Genomic DNA, 23,068 nt, shown 5'->3' on the forward strand with positions numbered 1-23,068 from the left:
CAGTCCATGTCGTGTCTGTCCCAGTTGTTTTATAGAGCAAACACGAGAAGCAATATAAAGCATTTGCATGACTAGATCCAGCTAGCCAAGCCTTCCTCTTGTCACTGACAGTGTCACAGTTATCCACCGCACTCACGCATGCTCACTTGGCTTGGGGCGAAATCGATTTTGCCCCACTGGGCATCAGATTCGACAACGCTGATTGGATAAATTTCTGTTGCTATGTCGAATCTCTTGTCGGTAATTGGCTGCTCTGCCGCACTGGGGGGGCGATTTCTCTAGCGCCCCAGCAGCTCAGCAGAGATGAGCAGGAAACTATTTTCCCTGAAAATTCTATTTAATATTTTGTACATAACATGTAATGCGAATTTAAACACGCATGGTGCTAAAAATAACTGATTGTTTATTTTAAAAATATTTATTTTAAAAATGAAAAATCAAAAACACCAGGGGGGCGGCGCCCAAGCGCCCTCTATTGGCCAGCCGCCACTGCAAGTACCACAAATGCTGCTCAGCTCCCTTTGACTGGATCATGAAGTCCACCAGTCTTGCGTCCTTTGCAGTGCGCTCAGTGACAGCCTGCATATGGAGTGGAACTTCCTCAGTGACTGCACCCCGCCTTGGCACTCTGTAAATGGGCTTCAGGGTTCCTTGGAGCAGGCTTCTGGCTTCATTAGCCCAGAAAGCAAACCTCTTGCCATACCTTTCAAACAAAATTCATCCAAGATAAATAACGGGGAAAAAAAGCCAACACAGTGATGAAAAAAATGACATGCACAAATACTCTCGACAAAGACTGCCATCCACAGTCTGATGAACTTAATGTAGTTACCAGGTGCTCTACTGACATGGCACTGAGTGTGTTATCAGTTTGTAGAAGTGGAAGTGAACCCCCAACTTGCAACTAAAATTTATATACATGTTTTGTTTCAGGCTGTCATACCCCTCTGTTTGGAAACGCTCCATGAGAAGAAGACACCGACCATTCCGTATCAAAGGCATATCTATCTGAAAGCAGTGTGACAATAGAAAAAAAATTTGTTCAAAATGTGTCCTTTCTCTTCAAAATGAATAGTATGTGGCAACAACAAAAGCATTTGGAGAGCAGTTTCTTCTGTGTAAACCTTTTTAAAACTAACCTCCTGGAATTCAAACCCTTGGTTTGTGACAATGGAAAGTGTATACTGTAACAGATAAGATGGAAAATCAAGCATTTTATTTGCATTGTTGACAGAAGCTTCAACATACTCAGTTTAAAAAAATGTGACCTTACCATAAGCATAAAAATCCCACAGTCATTTCCATACATCTGGCGTGGCAGGCCCTAAAATAAATAAAACAGATGAGATTACACACAACTGAAAACTGCTGCCTCCTCCATTGCACGATGATGAAGTAAACAGTAGTATCAACAGTAATAGTATTTTGGAGTAGCCAATTATGCTTTTCTTTGTTACCGCAATATCATGGCCAGTCTTCTCAGTCCAGCTCTCAGGATCAATTTGCTGAGCAAGATCTCTATAGAAAAAAAACCCCACAAAATTGAATTAAAGGATGTTTTGAGATTAAGAATATAACTCTTGTAGTCCTTCAGTGCTGACGCAAGTAAGCCTACAATGGCTGCCACATGTTTCAAATCTACAGAGTAAAAGTTCTGTGTGAGGTTAAGTTGAAGCAGCACCATGAACAGATGTTCAAAAAAAAAAAGATTCTATTCTGAAATTAGTGAAAACATCATTGATAACAAAAGACATCAAATCATATGAAACTGATGCTGTGACAACCACTGAGGCATACAGCAATAAGAAAGTGGTGAAAACAAACCATTACAGGCTATCAAAACATAGCCCAAAACATGCATCACATGCTGTAACAACATAGTCCAAGACATGCATCACAGGGTATAGGAACATAGCCTAAAACGTAGTCTGCAATAAGACCATGAACGTGGCAAACAGTATGTCTCATTTGTGAACCTAAAAATGGCTCTGTTTTCAGCGTCACCAAATCCAGACTCATACATTGTGTACTGCGAGTCTAAATGTCACGAACGGGGTGGTGTGAACCCATGCAGCAAGCGACAGACAGGCAGGATGAATTAATAAGAATTTATTAAGCAAAAATATTAAACAAGAAATCACTCCATAAGGGAGGCACAGGGGAATTAATAGGAAGAGGGCAAAGCAAAACTAAATTAAACTGAGGGCGACAGTGCAGGACCATGGTGGAGGGTTAACTAAACTAAACAAAACTAAAGGCGACAGCTTAGGGCCGATGAAAGCTAAGCTAAATTAACAGGGAGTGGGGAAACTCATAATGTGTTCAGGAGGGGAATCGGGAGACCAGGTGGAGAGCAGAGCTGAGGGAGATGGCGGCGGAGACGGGGTGAGGACCGAGCAGTAGGCGGACTGGGAGTAGACGGAAGAGGGGTGCAGAGAGGGCGAGGGATTCCAGGGTGAAGAGGGAGGACAGGGCCGGCAAGGTAACTCACGGAGAACAGAGTCCAGATGACGGAGTGCGTGTGACGGTGTGAAGCATGTAGCAGGGGTGGCAGACGAAGTGATCCATTAATCCAAGAGCTGTGTGCTCGCAGCAGGGTGCAGAGTCCCAGGCGGGAACATGATGCAGGAGGTATGTGGCAGTGATGCAGCAGGGAAATAAGGGAAGCGCCAGGTTTTATACTGAGCTGATTGTTCTGATTGTTCATAGCGTTCAGCTGTGCTTCTCCCCAGCTGCTCCTAATTAGATGAGTCGGAGCACTGGCACGGGAGGGGCGTGACACGAAAAAGAGCATTTCTCTCAGGAGCGGCCTCATGATCTATATTGTGATAATAGATAAAAAGATGCACAGAAGTTAAAAAATCATTACGTCAGGGAAGTAGAACTGGAGTCCACATTGCTAGAAGGCACATAAATTGAACATATTACCATAACATCTACCATCTAGTATCTACAACAGTGTCATTTCTTACACGAAGTGATCTGGCCCGTTGTCATTGGTCCCCGCTGGAAAGACTAAGAAGTCTTTCATGTCGACATCCTCCTAACATAAATAAAATATCTTGTCATTATACAGATGAACATTTGGACAGCCACAAACATAATTTGGTATTTTATATAGACTCACTGGAAAGTTGGTAACAATGCTGGCAATCTTTCAGGTTCTCTTAGATTTGTATGTGTGGCTAGTCCATGTGCAAAGTCATATATAACGATATTTGGCATGTGTTTCCAGGAGAGCAGGAGGTCAGCGAAGTCACGTGGGCTTTCCGCTCGAATGTTGCACTTTATGGTATATACGACACCGCATGGGCACATAATCACAGCCCAGCTGCCTGGGAAGAAAAAAAGATAATTAAACAGAATCAACTTTGGAAAAAACACAAATAATGTAAAACTAACCCCTAAGGAAGTCTGACAATTAAAGTAGCTGCCCACATACATACACTGAGTGAAATTTAACTTACCTGATGCAGCCCATATTTTCTGACAAACCTTGTCGTAAGTTTGTCTTGATTTCATTTCATTGGTCAATCTCACGAGGAGGTCAGTGCGTGATCCAGAGGAATCCAGTCCACATTCCCTGCATAATTTCCTAATCACCCAAACCTATAAAATACAATACATCAATGTTTTTGGTTACATCACAGTCCATAAATAACTCCTAAAAGGAAAAACAGAATAAATACTGTATTTTAGATAGTGTTTTCATCTTTAGCTTGTAGAGTTCATCTCTCAGCTTGGCTCACTGCAGTATGGACCTAAGAGATCAACATAAAGAAAACCAGAAGTTACTGAAAAAATGTATTTGTGCATTTATACATACACAAAATTAAATAATCCACTCACAGATCAGGCTTGAGACAGTTTAGATAAATTACCTGCGGCATGTTCCTTATGGTTAGACATAAAGGAAGATCAAGGAGTACCCGGTCATTGAAACTGTGGAGGCCGTCTTTCCATTCTTGGTAACGGTAAAAGGTTCCACATTGATGGCATGATTTACAGTTCGTAGACACATCTGGAAATCCAAAGATTCAACAACAATCATAGTACAGTCACAACACATAAAATGATGCAACTTCAGGCTGTACAGTAGACAGAGTGAAGGATAAGCCTAAATCAAAACTGAGCGTTAAATATACTAAGCGTCTCAGCATCACATAAAAATGTGACAATGAAAAGTCTAACGATGAAGTAAATGTACTTTCACAGTTTAATGTTTTTCACAGAAGACATTTGAACTGGTCATATGTGGAAAAACTAAAAACAGGTCCATAAAGTTTCTTGGTAAACTATCCCAGAGAACCAGTAGAACACAAACAGTTTTAACAGGAAGAGATCATTTCAACATGCTTTTACCATCTGGTGAAGGGTTAATTAATATGCTGCTTGTAGTTAATTATAATCACCTGGACCTGGGCCTCCAAAATCTGGCTAGGACTCAATTAAACAAATTATTAAACAAGCTAAGCGTTGGTTTTACAGCAGCGGAACTAAAAGTGGTCGTCTGTGCTAATGAATGACGAGCTCAAACATAGCTTGTTCCTCAGTTTAGCAGGTTAAAAACTTTTCTCTGGAAATGAAAACAGCAGAAGTGTTTAAAACGTTAAACTTTAAAACGCTCCAAATCAATCGTTTATTTGTTTTATAAAGTTAAACTAATAAAACAATTCACAGTTAGTACTCACGTCTTTACCGTCATCCATCATGGCGATAAATGCTGCTAGCTACTTCTTTTAGCATTAACACAATGGGCAACACAAACAGCCCTTAAATTGCCGTCCTATCGGTGTGGTCCAGAAAGAGCAGCCTCCAGCTCTGTAGAAAAATTTACAGGGGTTAAAATGAATGGGGAATTTTTCCTTGAATAAGCCTTTTGTGTTGTAAGTATATTTTGAGTGAAATCACCGATTTTAAATGGAAATTGAGCACTATAGAAATCATTCATTGTGGCAGGTGGCGCTGTCTTTAAAAAACTTACCGGAATGGTAGGGCCATATTCGTGCAGGAAGTATTCGTGCGGGGCTTATTCGTGCAGCATCCGGCTGCAGACATACCCTTCTCCCTGAAGCCCTGCCCCTGAGCGGTACAGGAATTGTTTCTCTAAGAAGAGGTTTCTTGACATGACAAAGACGCTACAGAAAAGTCCGAAAAGCCACGCTGTTGCTGTCTAGCAAAGGATGTGTCTAAACTTATAAGCAGCTGGAATGGATACAAGAAAGGGGTGAAGGACAGAAAGGTGAATTTCTGTTTAAAAAAAGGCTGAACGTAAATAAAGGTTTTGTGAAACATCAGGAGCGTCACCGTCATTCGCCCCCTGCCCCTGCACACATTGGTCCGCCTTCTTCTTCGTTGGTGTTCGTCTCCTTTCTTCTTCTTTTGGAGTTAATGTCGGTTAAACCAGCTCATTTGCGCATTATTGTCCACTGGGCTGAAATGTGGAGCAGAAGTTTGTCGGCAACAAAATATATTCAATAGTAATAAAAAAAAAATCGACAAATTTACTGGTCGTACATGCACGAGTAGATGAAAAATTTACTCGCAATTTTGGTCGCAAAATGCGACCATTTAGTCGCAAGGCTATAGATGTGATGGGGTTGATTTGAAAACATAAAACCTGTTTATTTGAATTTCCCTCGGGATTAATAAAGTATCTATCTATCTATCTATCTGAACACTGCCAAGATGAGAAGACTATCATGCAATCATAGATTGTTCAAAGAATTTCCAAGAAAACAATATATGAAGGAAGAATTAAGAAAGATTGGATTTTGGAAGCTCAGATTAAGATTTAAGTGAACATACCAGGTGGGCTGAGGACTAGTGTTTTCATTTAGTTAAATAGAAGAACAGGATTAATAAATGAGATTTAATAATAAATCTTATTTATGCACGTTATAATGACTAAAGAATATTATAGTGCTTCACAAATGAAGTAAAATCGATCATTATTAAAAAATAATTTGCATTTTGATCAGGGATAAATAGTCTAAAAATTACATTGAAAGCAGGACACAAACTAAAACATTTGCGGAGGACAGAATGCAATTATTTAATTTTTACTGTCTTATCTGTAATCCAAACTTTTAAGTTCTGAAAACTTTTGACTTTTAATTTATTAATTCAAAAATTTTGTGGCAATTAATTGCCTCAGTTTTTTTGAGTTCTGGTAACTTATTCGGGTTTGCATTACGTGGACAGTAAAATGAGTGAATAAACAGGATGGACACACTAAAAGTTGCAGTTTGGTTTCAAAAAGAAAGACAACATCAGTTGTATGGAATTATTTTGACTACAGAAAGGACGATGTGTCCTGAAAACAAGACATCGCCAACAGAGCAGCTTTTTGCACACTACACATGGCAACACAACTAATTTATTCAACAGTCAGCACCACAAAGCTTTATGTGATAAGATTTGAATGCTATCCAAATCAAAAATAAATTTGCATGTCTTTGCCAGTATCCTTAAAAAGAAGAAAAAAAATCAGTTTTTGGTAGCAAACAGAACCCGTTCTTAAAGCTTTGTATGTTGGAAAATCAAAAATGAAATTTGACATTTGTTTATATTAGGACAAGTAATCTTAATGCTAGATGATGAAGAACAAATTGTTTTTGCACAGTCACTAATTCACAGGGGTAGAATGTAACTCAGTAGTTTAGGCAAATCTTTTTCTTTTAAGATATATTCTTTGAATACTCCACTACATTTTACAGGGACATTTTCTACTCCTTAATCCAATGTATTTATGTAGGAGCAGCAGATACTTTACAAGTCAAGATCTTTGCTTACAAAACATACGAAGACCTTAAGAAACCTGTTTTATTATGAAAAAACTACCGTTTTTACAAGAACAGCTGAAATGAGTAATTCATTAATCAGATGATTGAGTTAATTGTTGCACTATTTCACTATTCTAAGATTTTTTTTTTTATAAACCAATCAGCAATCAATAAACTAATCCATACTGAAAATGATCATTAGGAACTGTTCTGTACAAAATTGTTCAAAATAAGCTCAACCTCCGCCGACTACAACAGTAAAATTCTTCTTTGCAATAATAATAGAAATGTAATGATAAATATAGATGAGTGCAACAGCTACATTTTTCTGCATAGTGTCTTTTAGTTTTTCCTCTTTCAGGTATATTTTGCTAATTATACCTACATTGTTGTGCTTAGATAACATGTTAAATGCAGGACTTGTCTCTGAGTATTAGTACTTTTACGCAGGTAAAGGTCATGACTATTTCACTACCACGACTGATTAATATACCAGTCCCTCCAGGATTTCGCGGGCATTTTTCATGATTGTTGCGGCCGAAAATGCCTGAATTCGCGGCAGCTTTTCTAAAAAATTGCGATAAAAGTTGCGATGTTTTAAGCTTATTTGTTGTGATGAAATTGCGGGAGACAATGACAATTGCTAAAAAGCTGCATTTTTTTCCAGCTTGTAGAACATGTTTCAACACTGTAATTGACAATGGTTATTCCGAAATTAATTATTTGACGTTCCAACCCACTTCCACAAAAGCTGGCACACCATAGTGGGACATTAGCAGCAGCCAGATACTGGTTTAATATGACATGACCTAACTATGCAGGGGGTGACAGGACTTGATGGGACTCAGAAACATCCCCACAATTTATTCAGTTGTTCCTTGTATCATTTCTGATACGTCCACAGTAGTAGATTTGTTGTAGGATCACAATGATGTGATCGTCAGCAGGCCGCTGAGGTAGCGTTCACTTGTTGCCATGGTTACCGTGCCGCTATCAGACGCCGTGCGGCTATGACTCCTTAACAAATCCATGGATCCAAACTTTAAGCCGTATCAGTGCCGACGTCTAATGATTTCGTCCTTGTGTCATTTCTGACCGACCCTGAAAACTTCATTCAAATCTTTGAGTCCGTTTTTGAGTGATGTGGTAACAGAGGAAGGATTCACACACGCTGATCGTCACATAACTCCGCCGTGGTCTTTGGTGGAATAATTAATAGAATTTACCTCATTCTTTCAGTGCTCTAACGGATCTGGATGCAACAGTTTCCATCATGGTGACTTTTCTGGTCTGTTGTCCGCTCATTTCAGCCGTTCTAATATGTTTAGTGTTTAAAAAAAGTGTGTATCAATCGATGATTGTTTTTGTTTGTTTTTTTGTATTCTACCACAATATTGCACAGTTGTAAAACAGTTTAGCACTGCTTTGGTGAAGAACATCAGTGAATTAATTGTTTATCACGGTCTTCAGCAGTAATTTTTGTTGGTAAATGAGAGACATTAGTATCTCACGTCTGCATCTTCAAACCATAAACAGGAAGTGAATTCGGTGATGTACGTGCATTAGGTTTGCGCTGGGAGCTGCTATGATTGATGGAACTCACGGGAGGCGGGCCAAAATTGCGGGAAAGTTGCGGTGATTGGACAAAATTGCAAGGCCATGCAAAATTCGTGGAGATTGCAACATCGCGAATTCCTGGAGGGACTAATATGTCATTGGTCTTGTCCTTCCTGGCTCAATGAAAATGAATGCTTTCATACAAACTAGCAACACAAACACTTAAACGACTGCTGCTTGTTTAATTTAGTGCAGTTGAAAAACATAATTCTTTATTATTGTATTTCATCATTTTTCCTGTCGCCACAAATGGATGTTGATTGAATTATTAAGAGCCAGGGAACTAATGACATAATATGTTCAGGGAATTTTTTGAGAGTCTTTCCTTGTAAAGATTACATAAATGTAATTTTATCCAGGAAGCTCACACTGGGTTTCTGCCAGAAATGGCATAGCTGATTATTGATTCTCTGAAGATTAATGTTTAAGCATGACATTAATGGAGGTAGTGTTTGCTGCACATGATGTGGCTTGTTGCTTCACTTTTATCATGCTTTCTTCAACAACCTTCACCAACAACCTCTAACACACTGACCTCTAATGCACAATATTAGTTTCATCCCAGTCCTCCTCCCACCCCCTTTCCACCCTGCAGTTTTGACCCTCTTGAATTAAAGCTGGTGATTCTTGTATCTAAAGTGATTTTTAAATACATTTTCATTATAACTTTACTTTCAGATAAAGAAACATGGCCTCCAGTGGAACCTTCTTTATTCTCATTGCCGTCTGGGTCGCTGCAGGAAATGCAAATAATTGTAAGCTCCTCCATAATCTGAATACTAAAAGTATGAAATTCTGCTTACTACCAGTGTAACCACCCTCTCATTTTTTACTTTGTTTTCTACAGTTTATGTAAAAATAGAATGCAACACAAAAAACAGAGGAGAATATGGCCATCAGTCACTGCTGGAGTGTGTTGTCAAAACCACAAAAGAAGTAGCAGGTGCAGTAATCCGGATTGTGACTTGGACGAAAGAGGGAGCTGAGCAACCCTTGCTGTTTTTTAACAGAGGGAAACTCCAGCAGGAGCCAGGCTATAGATTTGCTGAACCATCCTGGAATGACAACAACATGAACATATCCCTGCTCATTGCTGAAACTAAGGTGGCAGATGATGGAGATTATACATGCATGGTGATCACAGACAGCGGCGATGCCAGCAGCCTCACTAGCCTCAACGTCAAAGGTGAAAGTGAAACATTTTTACCACCATTTGGCACAAAGAGGTCACCATTTTGAGTTAAAAATGTATTCACAAAATTAATTCTCACCAGCTTAAATTAAAGCTAAAACGCTAGTAAAACTGTTACTATGTACATTTGCACATTCTGGTTAAATGCAGAAAACTGACTTAATGACTTCTCTGATGGAATGAAACTTATTTTGAAGTCAGAGACTTTCCAGGCTAATCTGTTTGGCATTCCCCTTAGATGACCTCAAACTGTCATTACTTGATTTCAGTTTCATTATGTTATACAAACATGATCAGGAATATTTGCTGTAGTAGCCATCTTCTTATCTTATTTACCACATATTGTGATTCTTAGTCCCAGCCAAATATTGTGGACATCTGATGTCATTGAGATATTTTATTGTTATTTGATTGGCATGTTAGTACACTGTTCAGCTCATTCACGATGTTTGCTTTCCATTTCGTCGTTGCAGCCACATACAGAGACCCAACTGTACGCTCCATTCCTGAGAAAATATCTGAAGATGCAGATAACGACCTGATTTGTAACGCTGATGGCTACCCGAAAGGTCAGCTTCGCTGGTTTGACGAACACAATGAGGAGTGGACAAAGAGTGCAGAAATGGACGTGAGAAAGACCGACAATGGCCTGTTTCAGCTCTCAAGCACGCTGACTTTGCTGAAAGGATCCCGTTTCTCCAAGTATACCTGTGTCGTGTTCAATGCCACTGGAGGCAAAGAGGGTTCGACCACATTCGAAATGCCACCGATTTCTGGAGGTACATATTCCTTAGTATGGGATATTCAGCACCACATGTGATACTTGTTAAACCCAAAGATCCTTTTCTGCTGAACACAGAGGAATGCTATGCAGCCACAGTTAAATCTAAGGGCATTTTTTTAACCTGAAATTTGAAACAACAGATTTTACCACAGTTTCGCAAACATGCCTTCGTTTAGGATTGCTCAACTAAGAGCCGCAAGCTAACGGTAGGACGTGTTTTTGTTGGCATCACCAGAGACAAGAGTAGGCTGAATTTTCCAGCACAAACAACAAAGTGTATTTAAAGTATGAACTTTATCAATAACATCCTGTAAGTGTGAAACAGTATCAAAATTCCAGAAACAGATGGAGGTTTTCATACACTGGCAAAACTTCTGTTTCTCTACATTTCTACCATCTATTTGTTTAATTCATATTTCAATATGACCATTGTCTTTGCTGTTGACTTTCTACTGAGGCACAATTCAGTAGACAGGTAAGAACATTATCTGACCTGACATTTTCCTCAAAATAAAAAAAAACTATGCATGATGGTAGAATCCAGATAAGACTGAATAATAGTTTTCATGCTGTGAACGGCATTTTTTTCTTTTATTTGCCATTCCCTTTATAAAGCCAACTCACCAGAAGGTTCTCTCAGCAACTATCTGAGCTGGCATCTCACTTGTCACAGCTGCCACACAGATTAGTATCTGTCGATGAGGTGTCTGTTGCACACTGTTGCAACATAGTGTGAATGTTGCCTGCCAGCCTTCTTGTTCCTTTTTTACTTTCCCTGCATCTGTAGGGTTTTACTAAAGGACAGATGTCCAAATTGTACAGACCCCGCAGGGAGTAAAAGGGAAAGTGAATGTAATTTGCTCAAGTATTACAGTGGGATCTTTTCACCAGTACATGTTTACCTGATTTTTATCATTCAAGTGCAACAATTTGAAGCATCAGATTGATTTTTTCAGGGCGTGGGGCCAGCGGAGGGTTGAATCACTCCTCCAAAATAGTCGTTCCTGTGATTGTCATTGGATCACTGATCGTGGGATTGCTGTTGGCATTGTTGATTTATAGAAGGCGATCTATAGGTGAGTACACACTCATGTCATGTTTTGAATTGACATATCACATGTGAAGAAATACCATTAAAAAAACACGACATAATAGCCATTTTGATTTTTAATATGATACTTGCATTCAAATGTTCTCTCGGTAGTAATGCTGTTGTGTGATATTTCATCAGTTCCTTTCTATAAATAATGTGGAGCTCAAATGAAAAGCAACACGCAGTGATATTTGACACCAAAGCAGTTGGAAGCAGAAAAACCTGTACGATACCTGGCAGGCTGCCAAGGTATTCATGAGGGGAAAGTATATTAAGGAAGTGCTTTTATATTTTTAAGTTTGACTAATCATTGTAGCTGCTGCAAACTCTTCCGCAGTTTGAACAGTAGAGTGAACATGCTTTTCACTGTTGGACAGTGTTCTGCAAAATGTTTCACAGAAATTGGTGAAGTTGTAAATGTCTGAAGTGCGTGCGTTCTCACTCTCGTGCTCTGTTGTTTTCTTGACAGACATCAGGGAAGACTTTGGACAAATTAAAACCTCTGCTTTAATTCTTTATCTTCGCATCAGGGTTAGCGTCCGCCGTGTCTTTAAAGGTTTGAATAAACACTCTACCTATTGGTTTTCTTTGAATCTTTCTTTGAAAGCAAATCTTTTGCTCAATGTGGGCTTTTGAAACCTTTTTTTCAAATATTCCAGATGAACTTTGAGCTGACACACATGTTCATGACTCACCAACAATTCTTACTATCCTTGCACTAATATGGGCATTAAACTCTACTGGGTTTCCTCTGAATTTGAAGACTTCTTTGGAAGTACAGTGATATACTGCAGTATTGCACTGGACATCTGTTTTGTACCTTTCTGTGTCTTGTGAAAACTTTTAGTGACTAATCACAAATATTTGAAGCATAGCATGGCCTGGCTACCACTACAGACACACCACTGGAGATATGTCTATGCTTGCATCTCTGGAAATTGCTTAATATGGTGAAGGTTTCACATACATCCATTGTTACGCACAGGAAATCTTATCTACTGTAATAATTTGTTTCAGGTGATCATCAACGGGGCCGTGCAGAAGAATTTGATGCTGAGCAAGGTAGTATGTCTATAGTACAGTGACCTGATTGTGTTTAAGCCATAAAATGTTTAATTGTTTTTGTTTGTTTGTTTTTATTCATGCTGTTATTCAATCTGTCTACAGGTCATCTTCAGAAAACAGAACCTGAACAAGGTCAAGACAGCCAGCCCTGAGGTAATTATAAAACAAACAACTGAAAAGACTATTTTTATCTCCTTTTTGTTATGTCTCTACTTGCTGTCAAATATGAATATATAGATGGAAATAAGACCAAAAATAGACAATACCAAATGTCTGAAAGCGGTCATTCTTACAAATTCTCTCTTTCTCTACAGGTGACACCACATGCCACATGAATATACCAGTCCCTCCAGGATTTCGCGGGCGTTTTTCGTGATTATTGCGGCCGAAAATGCCTGAATGCTTTTCTAAAACAATTGCGATAAATTTGTTGTGATAAAATTGCGGGAGACAGTGACAATTGCTAAAAAGCTGCATTTTTTCCAGCTTGTAGAACATGTTTCAACACTGTAACTGACAATATTTATTCCGAAATTAATTATTTGACATTCCAACCCACTTCCACAGAAGCTGGCACACCATAGTGGGACATTAGCAGCAGCCAGATACTGGTTTAATATGACGTGGCCTAACTATGCAGGGGGTGACAGGACTTGATAGGACTCAGAAACATCCCCACAATTTATTCAGTTGTTCTTTGTGTCATTTCCGATACATCCACAGAGGTAGATTTGTTGTAGGATCACAATCATGTGATCGTCAGCAGGCCGCAGAGGTAGCGTTTACTTGTTGCCATGGTTACCGTGCCGCTATCAGACGCCGTGCTGCTATGACTCCTTAACAAATCCGTTGATCCAAACTTTAAGCCATATCACTGCCGAAGTCTAATCAATTGGTCCTTGTGTCATTTCTGACTGACCCTGAAAACTTAATTTAAATCTCTGAGTCTGTTTTTGAGTGATGTTAGTAACAGAGGAAGGATTCACACAGGCTGATCTTCACATAACTCTGCCGTGTTCTTTGGTGGAATAATTCATCTAATTTACCTCATTATTTTTGGCAAGTCAACCCCGTAAGAAGACGAACCGTTCCGGCTCTTTCTCCACCCTCAGCTGAGACTAACTGAGCTGGGTCGAACTGGACCAGCGGCGCTCAATGGCTATCAAAAGGCAGGACGCAGAGACGTTGCCTCGCGACAGACTTCACGGCTCACGGCTTCATGGTTCTGTCGCAGTTTGAAGAAAAGCCCTCTGACGGTGAAGCCCTGAGCTCAGCTCATGTGGTTTCTTCTGCACCAGCGGCCAACGGTGTGTCGGGGACTTCCTGTCCCAACGGCCTGGCGGCTCCCCCTCCTCTACTGCATGCCGAGATGACTCCGCACCCCGCTCGATCGGCAACCTCTCCGTCGCTTCCTGGTGATAGCCAGGACTGCTCCGCTGCTGTCCCGGAGCAGCAGCTGTCATCCCGGGCCACCATTTCTGCTTCACGCCGGAGGCTTCTAGAGGTGGCGGTGCGGAGGCGTTTGAGGAACATCCACTACCCTGGCCCAACCCTGGATCCTCGTCCCGGAGCTGAGGCTGCTGCCTGCCACAGCGATCGGCATCTCCCGGAGCCCACGAAGCTCCTCTCCACCAGATCGGACACCACCGTCGGCACAAGGACCACCACCTTCCCTCCCGCTGAGCGGCCTACCTCGGCGGTAAGGCGGATGGACACACGCCCGACTCCGTCCCCGGCTCCTCTCCCTGCCCATCGCCAGAAGGTGCCAGCAAAGCATTCCCCAGCCCCTGATGGCAGCGTCTTGCCTCACCGGTCACCTCATCCTCTTTTCAGTCCTACAACAGTCATCACTGGCGACAGTATTGTAAGAAATATCCGTTTCTTCAACGGCATCACTCGATGTTTTCCTGGCGCTACCGTTGCCGATATTCTGGACAAACTTCCCAAGCTGCTACTGTCCATCCCGTCATCAGTATGCTGCTTGATAATTCATGTTGGCACAAACGACATGGCTCGGCGACAGTCTGAGCTGACGAAAAAGGATTTTAATGACCTCTTCAGCCTGCTGAAAAATTGTGGTAAGTCGGTATTTATTAGCGGACCCTTACCAACTCTGTCTCGTGGTGCTGAGCGCTTTTCCAGATTGCTCAGTTTGAACACCTGGCTCCTGCACATCTGTCCAACTCACAACCTGAATTTTATTGACAATTTTAACCTTTTCTGCAACTGCCCTGGATTTTATAGACGCGATGGTCTGCATCCGAGCACACTGGGCACCTCGCTTTTAACAGATAACATTCACCATGTGGTTCAATCAACTCCAGCTGATTGACTGCCAATAAGGCACGCCCACTCGCCACACACCTCGCACGTCTCCCCTCTGCCCACAGAAACACAGGACTACATCACTCACAACATCCCAACAGTTGTTTTTAACAGATTCACCAAAACCCGGACTGTATTTAGAAAAAGAACCCTGTTTCCTGTAAAACACCACGAGGCGCGCCCGTTCAGCACGAGCATCAACATGGCCATGCTGAACGTGCGCTCTCTTTTAAACAAACTTTTATTGGCAATGATTTGATTTTAGATAATAAATTGGATAGTCTTCTCCTGACAGAGACATGGCTTGGCAACGATGCACCTGCTGTTCTCACCGAGGCTTCCCCACCGAATTTTAACTTCTTATTCTCCACTAGACAGGGTAAAAGAGGAGGTGGAACAGCCTCCATTACAAGCGAAACACTCACCCCAACTGAAGTATCTTTTAACAGTTACTCATCATTCGAGCATCACGCTTTTGTTTTTAGCAGCAACCAAATTCTCTGTGTAACAGTCTACAGACCACCTCATCACTCCAGGCTTTTTATCAGTGAATTCTCAGAACTTTTATCAATCATTCACACAAAATATGACAGAATTTTAATAATTGGTGATTTTAATTTACATGTCGACAACATCTCAGACCCAATGTCCAGAGACTTTTTAAATCTTTTAGACTGTCTTGATTTTAAACAGCATGTCACACAGCCAATTCACAACAGAGGACACACCTTGGACCTGGTTATAACCCATGGCCTATCCATTGATGTGTCCTCTGTTGTTGACCTGGCTGTTTCTGACCATTACTGTGTGTTTTTTAATATCACCAGTTTTAATCAGCGCGGGGCCCCAGTGAGAACAGTGAGGAAACGTTACCTAACTTCTGAAGTGGCTGCAAATTTTATTGAGATGTTACAGAGTACTCCTGCAGTAATTTTACCTGCACCGTGTGATTTTATCATTGATAAGTTTAACCGTAATCTGAAGTCAACCTTGGACTCAGAAGCTCCACTTTTAACTAAAGCAATCAAAAGAAAACCTATACCCCCGTGGAGAAAAAATGATAAAATCAATCAATTAAAAAGAAAGTGCAGGAGTGTTGAGAGGAGATGGAGGAAATCAAAATTAACAGTACATTATGAAATGGTATGTCAACAACTCAAAACATACAATAAAACAGTGAAACAGGCAAGAACATCTCATTTCTCACAACTCATCACAGAGCATAAAAACAACCCCTGGTTCTTCTTCTCCACTTTTAATGTTTTAACAAGCACTAATTTTAATAAAGCTTTTAAGGCGCCAACAGATCCTCTTTGTGAGAACTTTGCAGACCACTTCAGAACCTAGATCAAGGACATCAGATCCAGCATTTTATCCCAACAAGTTTTACCTGTTACAACACCTGATCTACTGTCCTTGCCTGAGGAAACCCTGGAGAGTTTTGCCCTGGTTGATGACACTTGGTCGACTTTTCTCCCAAGTAAACCCAGCAACCTGCCTTTTAGATCCAGTTCCCACACCACTTCTAAGATCATTTTATGGATTCTTTGAGGAACAATTTTTAAACATAATGAACTGCTCTCTTCAGACAGGTGTCTTCCCCACTGCCTTTAAAACGGCGAAGCCCCTTCTGAAGACGAGCAGTCTAGACCCCAATGTTTTTAATAACTACCGTCCTGTATCCAACTTACCATTTTTAAGTAAAATTTTAGAAAAACTGTTTTTTAACCAAGTCAATGACTTTTTAAACAGAATTAATATTTTAGAAAAACATCAGTCTGGTTTTAGGATGAACCACAGTACAGAGACAGCACTTTTAAAGATTTTAAATGACATCAGGTGGAACTTGGATCACAAAAAACTAAGTGTTGGTTCTACTGGGCCTAAGCGCTGCTTTTGATACAGTAGACCATCACATTTTATTAAACAGACTCAGACACCTGGTTGGCATCTCTGGTACTGTTTTTAACTGGTTCACTTCTTACCTCACAGACTGATGTTTTTATGCAAGTATGGATACGTGTTCCTCAGGAACCCATGAAATTATGTGTGGGGTTCCCCAAGGGTCAATTTTAGGTCCCATGCTTTTTAACCCTTTAAGCTTCAATCAATTCCAGCCGTTTTCAGTACAAAAAATCGCTAATATTCTATTTTTAAATAAAAAAAATTACGAAAAATACGGGGAATATTGGACGCGCATCGGGAGGTGCATTTCCTTGAAAACGACCGATTCGGGGATTTTATACCGACTTCAGGACCTGTTTTGGATAAAATAGTTTACTGGCTTGTGTCATCTGGATGTAAAAGGTTGGATTATGGCCGTTTTTTGTGGAATCTTTTCATTTGTGTGTAATAATAAACCCGGAAATGTGAGTCGCGCTGTGTGCGTTGAAGCCGGATGGATGGATGAATATTTGTTTTTGTCGGACAAATGTGTTTTTCTCACCCGCTGTGGTAATCGCATCTGAAAGTGGTTTATACTCGGCGCATTCATGAGAATCTAAGCTTTCCATCAGCTTATAGTGTTTGTATAATCGTGTTTGCAGCCGTCGGACATTCTTGAAATTCCTATGCAAATTAGTAGGTGTACCGCCGGCGGTACACTGAAGCTTAAGGGGTTAATCTTTATATGCTTCCTCTTGGGGACGTCATCAGGAGACACGGTATCATTTTCCATAGCTACGCTGATGATACACAGCTGTACATTGCCGTGTCTCCTGATGACAATAGATACCCTTTTAAAGTGTATTTTAGACATTAGGTCATGGATGGCAGCGAACTTCCTACAGCTCAACCAGGACAAAACTGACAAAACTTTTAGTTATAGGTCCTGAAGGTCAGAGAGAGAAACTTTTACCAAAATTACAAGATTTTAAACCAGCAGAATTTGTAAAAACCTGGGCATGATTTTTGACTCTTGAGCTGAGCTTCATCCCACATATTAAACAGATAATAAAAATATTTTTTTTCCATCTTAAGAACATAGCCAGAGTCCGCCCATTTCTCTCTCAGGCCAGCATGGAGGTGCTAATGCATGCTTTTATCTCTTCTCATTAAAAGAGAATTTGTAATGCCCTGCTCTCTGGTCTTCCCAAAAAGACTATTTTTAACCCTTTAAGCTTCAATCAATTCCAGCCGTTTTCAGTACAAAAAATCGCTAATATTCTATTTTTAAATAAAAAAAATTACGAAAAATACGGGGAATATTGGACGCGCATCGGGAGGTGCATTTCCTTGAAAACGACCGATTCGGGGATTTTATACCGACTTCAGGACCTGTTTTGGATAAAATAGTTTACTGGCTTGTGTCATCTGGATGTAAAAGGTTGGATTATGGCCGTTTTTTGTGGAATCTTTTTATTTGTGTGTAATAATAAACCCGGAAATGTGAGTCGCGCTGTGTGCGTTGAAGCCGGATGGATGGATGAATATTTGTTTTTGTCGGACAAATGTGTTTTTCTCACCCGCTGTGGTAATCGCATCTGAAAGTGGTTTATACTCGGCGGATTCATGAGAATCTAAGCTTTCCATCAGCTTATAGTGTTTGTATAATCGTGTTTGCAGCCGTCGGACATTCTTGAAATTCCTATGCAAATTAGTAGGTGTACCGCCGGCGGTACACTGAAGCTTAAGGGTTTAATCTTTATATGCTTCCTCTTGGGGACGTCATCAGGAGACACGGTATCATTTTCCATAGCTACGCTGATGATACACAGCTGTACATTGCCGTGTCTCCTGATGACAATAGATACCCTTTTAAAGTGTATTTTAGACATTAGGTCATGGATGGCAGCGAACTTCCTACAGCTCAACCAGGACAAAACTGACAAAACTTTTAGTTATAGGTCCTGAAGGTCAGAGAGAGAAACTTTTACCAAAATTACAAGATTTTAAACCAGCAGAATTTGTAAAAAACCTGGGCATGATTTTTGACTCTTGAGCTGAGCTTCATCCCACATATTAAACAGATAATAAAAATATTTTTTTTCCATCTTAAGAACATAGCCAGAGTCCGCCCATTTCTCTCTCAGGCCAGCATGGAGGTGCTAATGCATGCTTTTATCTCTTCTCATTAAAAGAGAATTTGTAATGCCCTACTCTCTGGTCTTCCCAAAAAGACTATTTTTAATCTCCAGTTATTACAAAACTCAGCCACACACGTGCTGACAAGGACCAGAGGGCGGGAACACATTACACCAGTTTTAGAGTTGCTGCATTTGCTCCCTGTCCGCTTCAGGATCGATTTTAAGGTTCTTTTACTAGTTTTTAAATGTCTTAAAGGCCTTGCGCCTTCTTATTTGTCTGATCTTCTTTTACCATATACCCTCGCGGATCCTGAGGTCCTCTGGCAGCGGCCTTTTGTCCATACCACAAGCAAGGACAAAAACCCACGGCAAGGCGGCATTTAGCCACTATGGCCCCCGCCTGTGGAACAGCCTGCCGGAGAACCTCAGGACTGCAGAGACTGTTGATGTTTTTAAAGGAAGGTTAAAAACGCACCTTTTTAATCAGGCTTTTAATTAACTTTTTAATTCCTTCTTATGTCCTTATCATTACTCATCCATTATCTTATGTATTTTTATGACTATAACTGTTCAATTTATTCATCTTATTGTGCAGCCCCTTTATTTTATATGTTAAAATTATTATTTTTTTTTCTTTAACTCCAGTCTTTCTTCAGGGGGGGTCCTCCTGAAAAGGGCTGCAGCATCTGGTCTGCTGTTGGGGGTGCTGTCTGTGGGTCCCTTCGCCCTGGTTGGATGGGGGGTTTCCCACCTCGGTGTGGGGTCCCCCTGTCTGTCGGGGTCTAGGGGGGTACGTGCCGGCACCCCCGGCGGTCATGGCCTGCAGCTCCTCCCAGTATGGACGACCCCAGTGGTGACGTTTTCCATGACCCTCGGTGCCATGCCATGTCTCCATACAGTTGTGGTGTGCGTGCGTGCGTGCGTGCGTGCGTGCGTGCGTGCGTGCGTGCGTGCGTGCGTGAACTCCTCTCCACAGAAAAACAAAGCCCAGTTTCTGGAGGAAAATTGGGACATATGTATTTCTTTGTGTGCTTTCATTTACAGTAAAGGACATTCAGACCTCCTGCAGAGGGATGGAGTTCCCTGCAGAACATTAACACCTTGGAAGAACCATTTGAAAATCAATGACTCTCACTTTATGCCGTGAATATTTTCTTTAATCAACACTCATCCAGACCTAACCTTCCTTCCCCCCTCAGGAATGCCATCTCCCTTTGTTAGCAGGATCTGATAAGACAGGTCGTAAAATTTTATGACCCTGGAGACTGGTACCAACTTAAGGAACTTAACTAAAACAGAACATCCTCCAAATTCATATTTCTGAGATGTATTTTGTGTTTTCATGATTACCGAAGTTACAGAAAGAACTTCATCTATAACATATTCAAAAATTGTGTTTTTATATAGAACTCAAGTTATGAAATGTCTTGTTGAATCCAATTTTTTCCACAGTCCCACAGTGCCCCCGACTGACGTTGGAGGATGCGATGATTTCGGAATGAATTCCATTATTAACCTCTGAATTTATTTTCCATTAAGAATGTAAAAGGTAAAACTGTGTTATTCATTACCATATGTATGACATGTTATCATATCTTCACTGTGACATATATTTTTAGTATCTAGAGCACATTCACATATGGTTTATTGAATTAAATAATTCACATATTTGTTTGCCTGTATAATCAAGAATATGTTACCTTTGATTGTATTAAAGTATGTTTTAAGGATCATGGTGAGAGATAAACTGATCGCGTTTGCAGATTTAATATCGTATTTTAATCCACTCTTGACCATCTCTCGTCCCCCCCCTCCCCTGAAGACAGGGGAGTGATCAGGTTACTAGTAAGAATCGCGCCAAAAGTATCCTCTCCATGCCTCCAGGCCGGACAGACTGATAAAGGCCGGACAACTATGAGGGGCCGTACAAGACTTAATTCATTCTCGTCCTCTCACACACATATATTTTCTTTCATACTTGCATACGTTCTCCTGTCACACACATACATTCTCCTTTCACATACATACATTCTCCTTTCACACACATATATTTTCACTCTCTTACACGCATACATTCTCCTCTCACACACATACATTCCCCTTTTACACACATATATTTTCCTTGCACACACATACATTCTCCTTTCACACACATATATTTTCCTTGCACACACATACATTCCCCTTTTACACACATATATTTTCCTTGCACACACATACATTCTTCTTTCACATACATATATTTTAATTTTCACGCACACACACATTTTACTTTCACATACGTACATTTTCACTCATGCACACACATACATTCTCCTCTCACATGCATATATTGTCACACTTGCACATACACACATTCTCCTTTCACATTCATACATTCTCCTAAATAAATAGACATATATGTATATGTACAAAGAAAATATGTGCATGTAAGAGAAGAATGTATGTATGTAAGAGGAGAATGTAGGTGTGTGAGAGGAGAATGTATGTATGTGCGAGAGAGAATAGTGGAAAAGGAAGTAAGTATAGTGGAAAAGGAAGTCCATCGTTTTTTGTGCTGTGATTGGCTGAAAAACTCAAGTGGGCGGTGATGTTCAGGAAACGGTTACCATGGCAGGTGGAGAGGAGTCCCGAGCGCTTCAGCAAGCCATTGGGGTTTTAAGAAACATTTTGTCATCCCCAGAAACGGTCACATATTATCGTCGTCGCTTGAGCAGCAGGCGACAGGTTTATCTGCACCAAACTTTACTCACAGCACTGTGGAAAGTGAGATGAGACAACTTTTCAAACCTGCAAACTTCCAAGTCGCTTCAGCGGGACAAGCAGCTAACGCTAACGCTACACAAGGCCGAACTGGAGGATTACTTCTTGTAGAATTTTCACACTCCCCAGAAAAAATCTGACTCCCCCTTCGCGTGAACGCGTGGCCACTTGACGGGGTTTTTGTTGTACGTTTACTGTTTTTGCTGTTGTTTTCGGGTTAAATGTGATTAAGTACTGAACTGCAGACATGTTTTCCTGTTAAATATGATTAGGTGACATGTTTCTCCTCACATTTATAAGTTTAACTTAAATACTATTTCCTGAAAAAAATATGTTTTTATAAAATAAAGACAGTCTTTCTTGACTTGACGTAAATACTTTTTATATAATATGAAATAAAGACAGTCTTTCTTGACTTCGCATATTTAACTGTTGACACTGTAATGGCATAACATACTATTTATAATCTACATTGTTTAATTGTAACTATTAAATTGTTTTATAAACATTGAACCTGATTTTCACAGCATTAGAGCAGCAAGGAGTGGTTTTACAAAACAAAACAGTAATAACACTACATGCAGGTTGATATCCTGTCTAATGTTGTTAGTTTGGCCTAATCTCATTTTATGGGTAAAACAGTAGATCAGGGTAAACCAGTGGTTGTATCTCATTAACAGAAGCTTTTCAAACCTCTTGTCTGAAAGTCTATTTCTTCTGGGTGTGAGGACCAAACCTCCCAGACTGAAAAGCCGCTCCACAGGAGCGCTTGATGGGGTTGGAGTGTTATACTTCAAGAAAATGTTCTTAATGTTTGGAAACTGATGCAGAATCTGAAGATCATAGCCTGATCTCAGATAGTCCATGACCTCCTTTTCTGCTGAGTAGGTCTCCTCTGTCTCTGCCTCAAAAGCAAAAAAGTCCATCTCACCTAGGCTGGCAGACATGGCGGGCACACTGGCAGGGCTGTGTGCTGCAGGAGCAGTTGTGCGACACTCTGCTGTCAGAAGTTCCTTTACTTGTTCCCTCCTACCTTCATCTCTCAGCCATCTGAGTTTGAATTTTGGACAACTGGCAGCTGCAAGAAGGGCATCTTTGTTGTCCAGCACACTGGCAAAACGGGTTTGGATAGACTGAAAAATATCATTGATGTGTTTATTAGTGTTACCTTGTTGTAGCCTACAAGGCCTACTATTTATTATGTAATTGAATTACTTGCAAACCATGTCTAATGTGGAATCAATATTATGGATTTAATATTGTTTAAGGTTACTTAATGACATTTTTATTTGTCTTACTATTAATTTGCAGTGATAATGAATTCTGTTCCATGTTCATGAATAGTGTGATGCAAAAAGTTCGAACTAGCTTAAAGATGGATACCTGCACTATGGCATCTGGAAGGCCTGCAGTCATCCT

The 23,068-nt window shown here is 40.5% G+C and overlaps 3 protein-coding genes across 4 annotated transcripts in view; all 3 read left to right on the top strand.

Moving 5' to 3' along the window:
* LOC127533139 (programmed cell death 1 ligand 1-like) overlaps positions 1 to 22,013 on the top strand; it is a 39,033-nt gene extending 17,020 nt beyond the window's left edge. For both annotated transcript variants that reach the window (XM_051945502.1, XM_051945503.1), the window contains 8 exons: positions 9,081 to 9,157; positions 9,250 to 9,588; positions 10,068 to 10,373; positions 11,335 to 11,454; positions 11,941 to 12,027; positions 12,489 to 12,533; positions 12,639 to 12,689; positions 12,851 to 22,013. In XM_051945502.1, coding sequence (XP_051801462.1) covers positions 9,091 to 9,157; positions 9,250 to 9,588; positions 10,068 to 10,373; positions 11,335 to 11,454; positions 11,941 to 12,027; positions 12,489 to 12,533; positions 12,639 to 12,688 — 1,014 coding nt within the window. In that variant the 5' untranslated portion in view covers positions 9,081 to 9,090 and the 3' untranslated portion in view covers position 12,689; positions 12,851 to 22,013. The remainder of the gene's footprint in view (positions 1 to 9,080; positions 9,158 to 9,249; positions 9,589 to 10,067; positions 10,374 to 11,334; positions 11,455 to 11,940; positions 12,028 to 12,488; positions 12,534 to 12,638; positions 12,690 to 12,850) is intronic.
* LOC110950946 (septin-9-like) overlaps positions 1 to 23,068 on the top strand; it is a 128,975-nt gene that overhangs the window by 19,188 nt on the left and 86,719 nt on the right. The window lies entirely within an intron of this gene.
* LOC127533140 (uncharacterized) lies at positions 13,756 to 22,013 on the top strand. Its single transcript, XM_051945507.1, has 2 exons — positions 13,756 to 14,614; positions 19,532 to 22,013. The coding sequence occupies exons 1-2, from the start codon at positions 13,756 to 13,758 to the stop codon at positions 19,555 to 19,557; spliced, it is 885 nt and encodes a 294-aa protein (XP_051801467.1). The 3' UTR covers positions 19,558 to 22,013.

This window comes from Acanthochromis polyacanthus, chromosome 3, assembly GCF_021347895.1.
Source record: "Acanthochromis polyacanthus isolate Apoly-LR-REF ecotype Palm Island chromosome 3, KAUST_Apoly_ChrSc, whole genome shotgun sequence".
Classification (NCBI taxonomy): domain Eukaryota; kingdom Metazoa; phylum Chordata; class Actinopteri; family Pomacentridae; genus Acanthochromis; species Acanthochromis polyacanthus.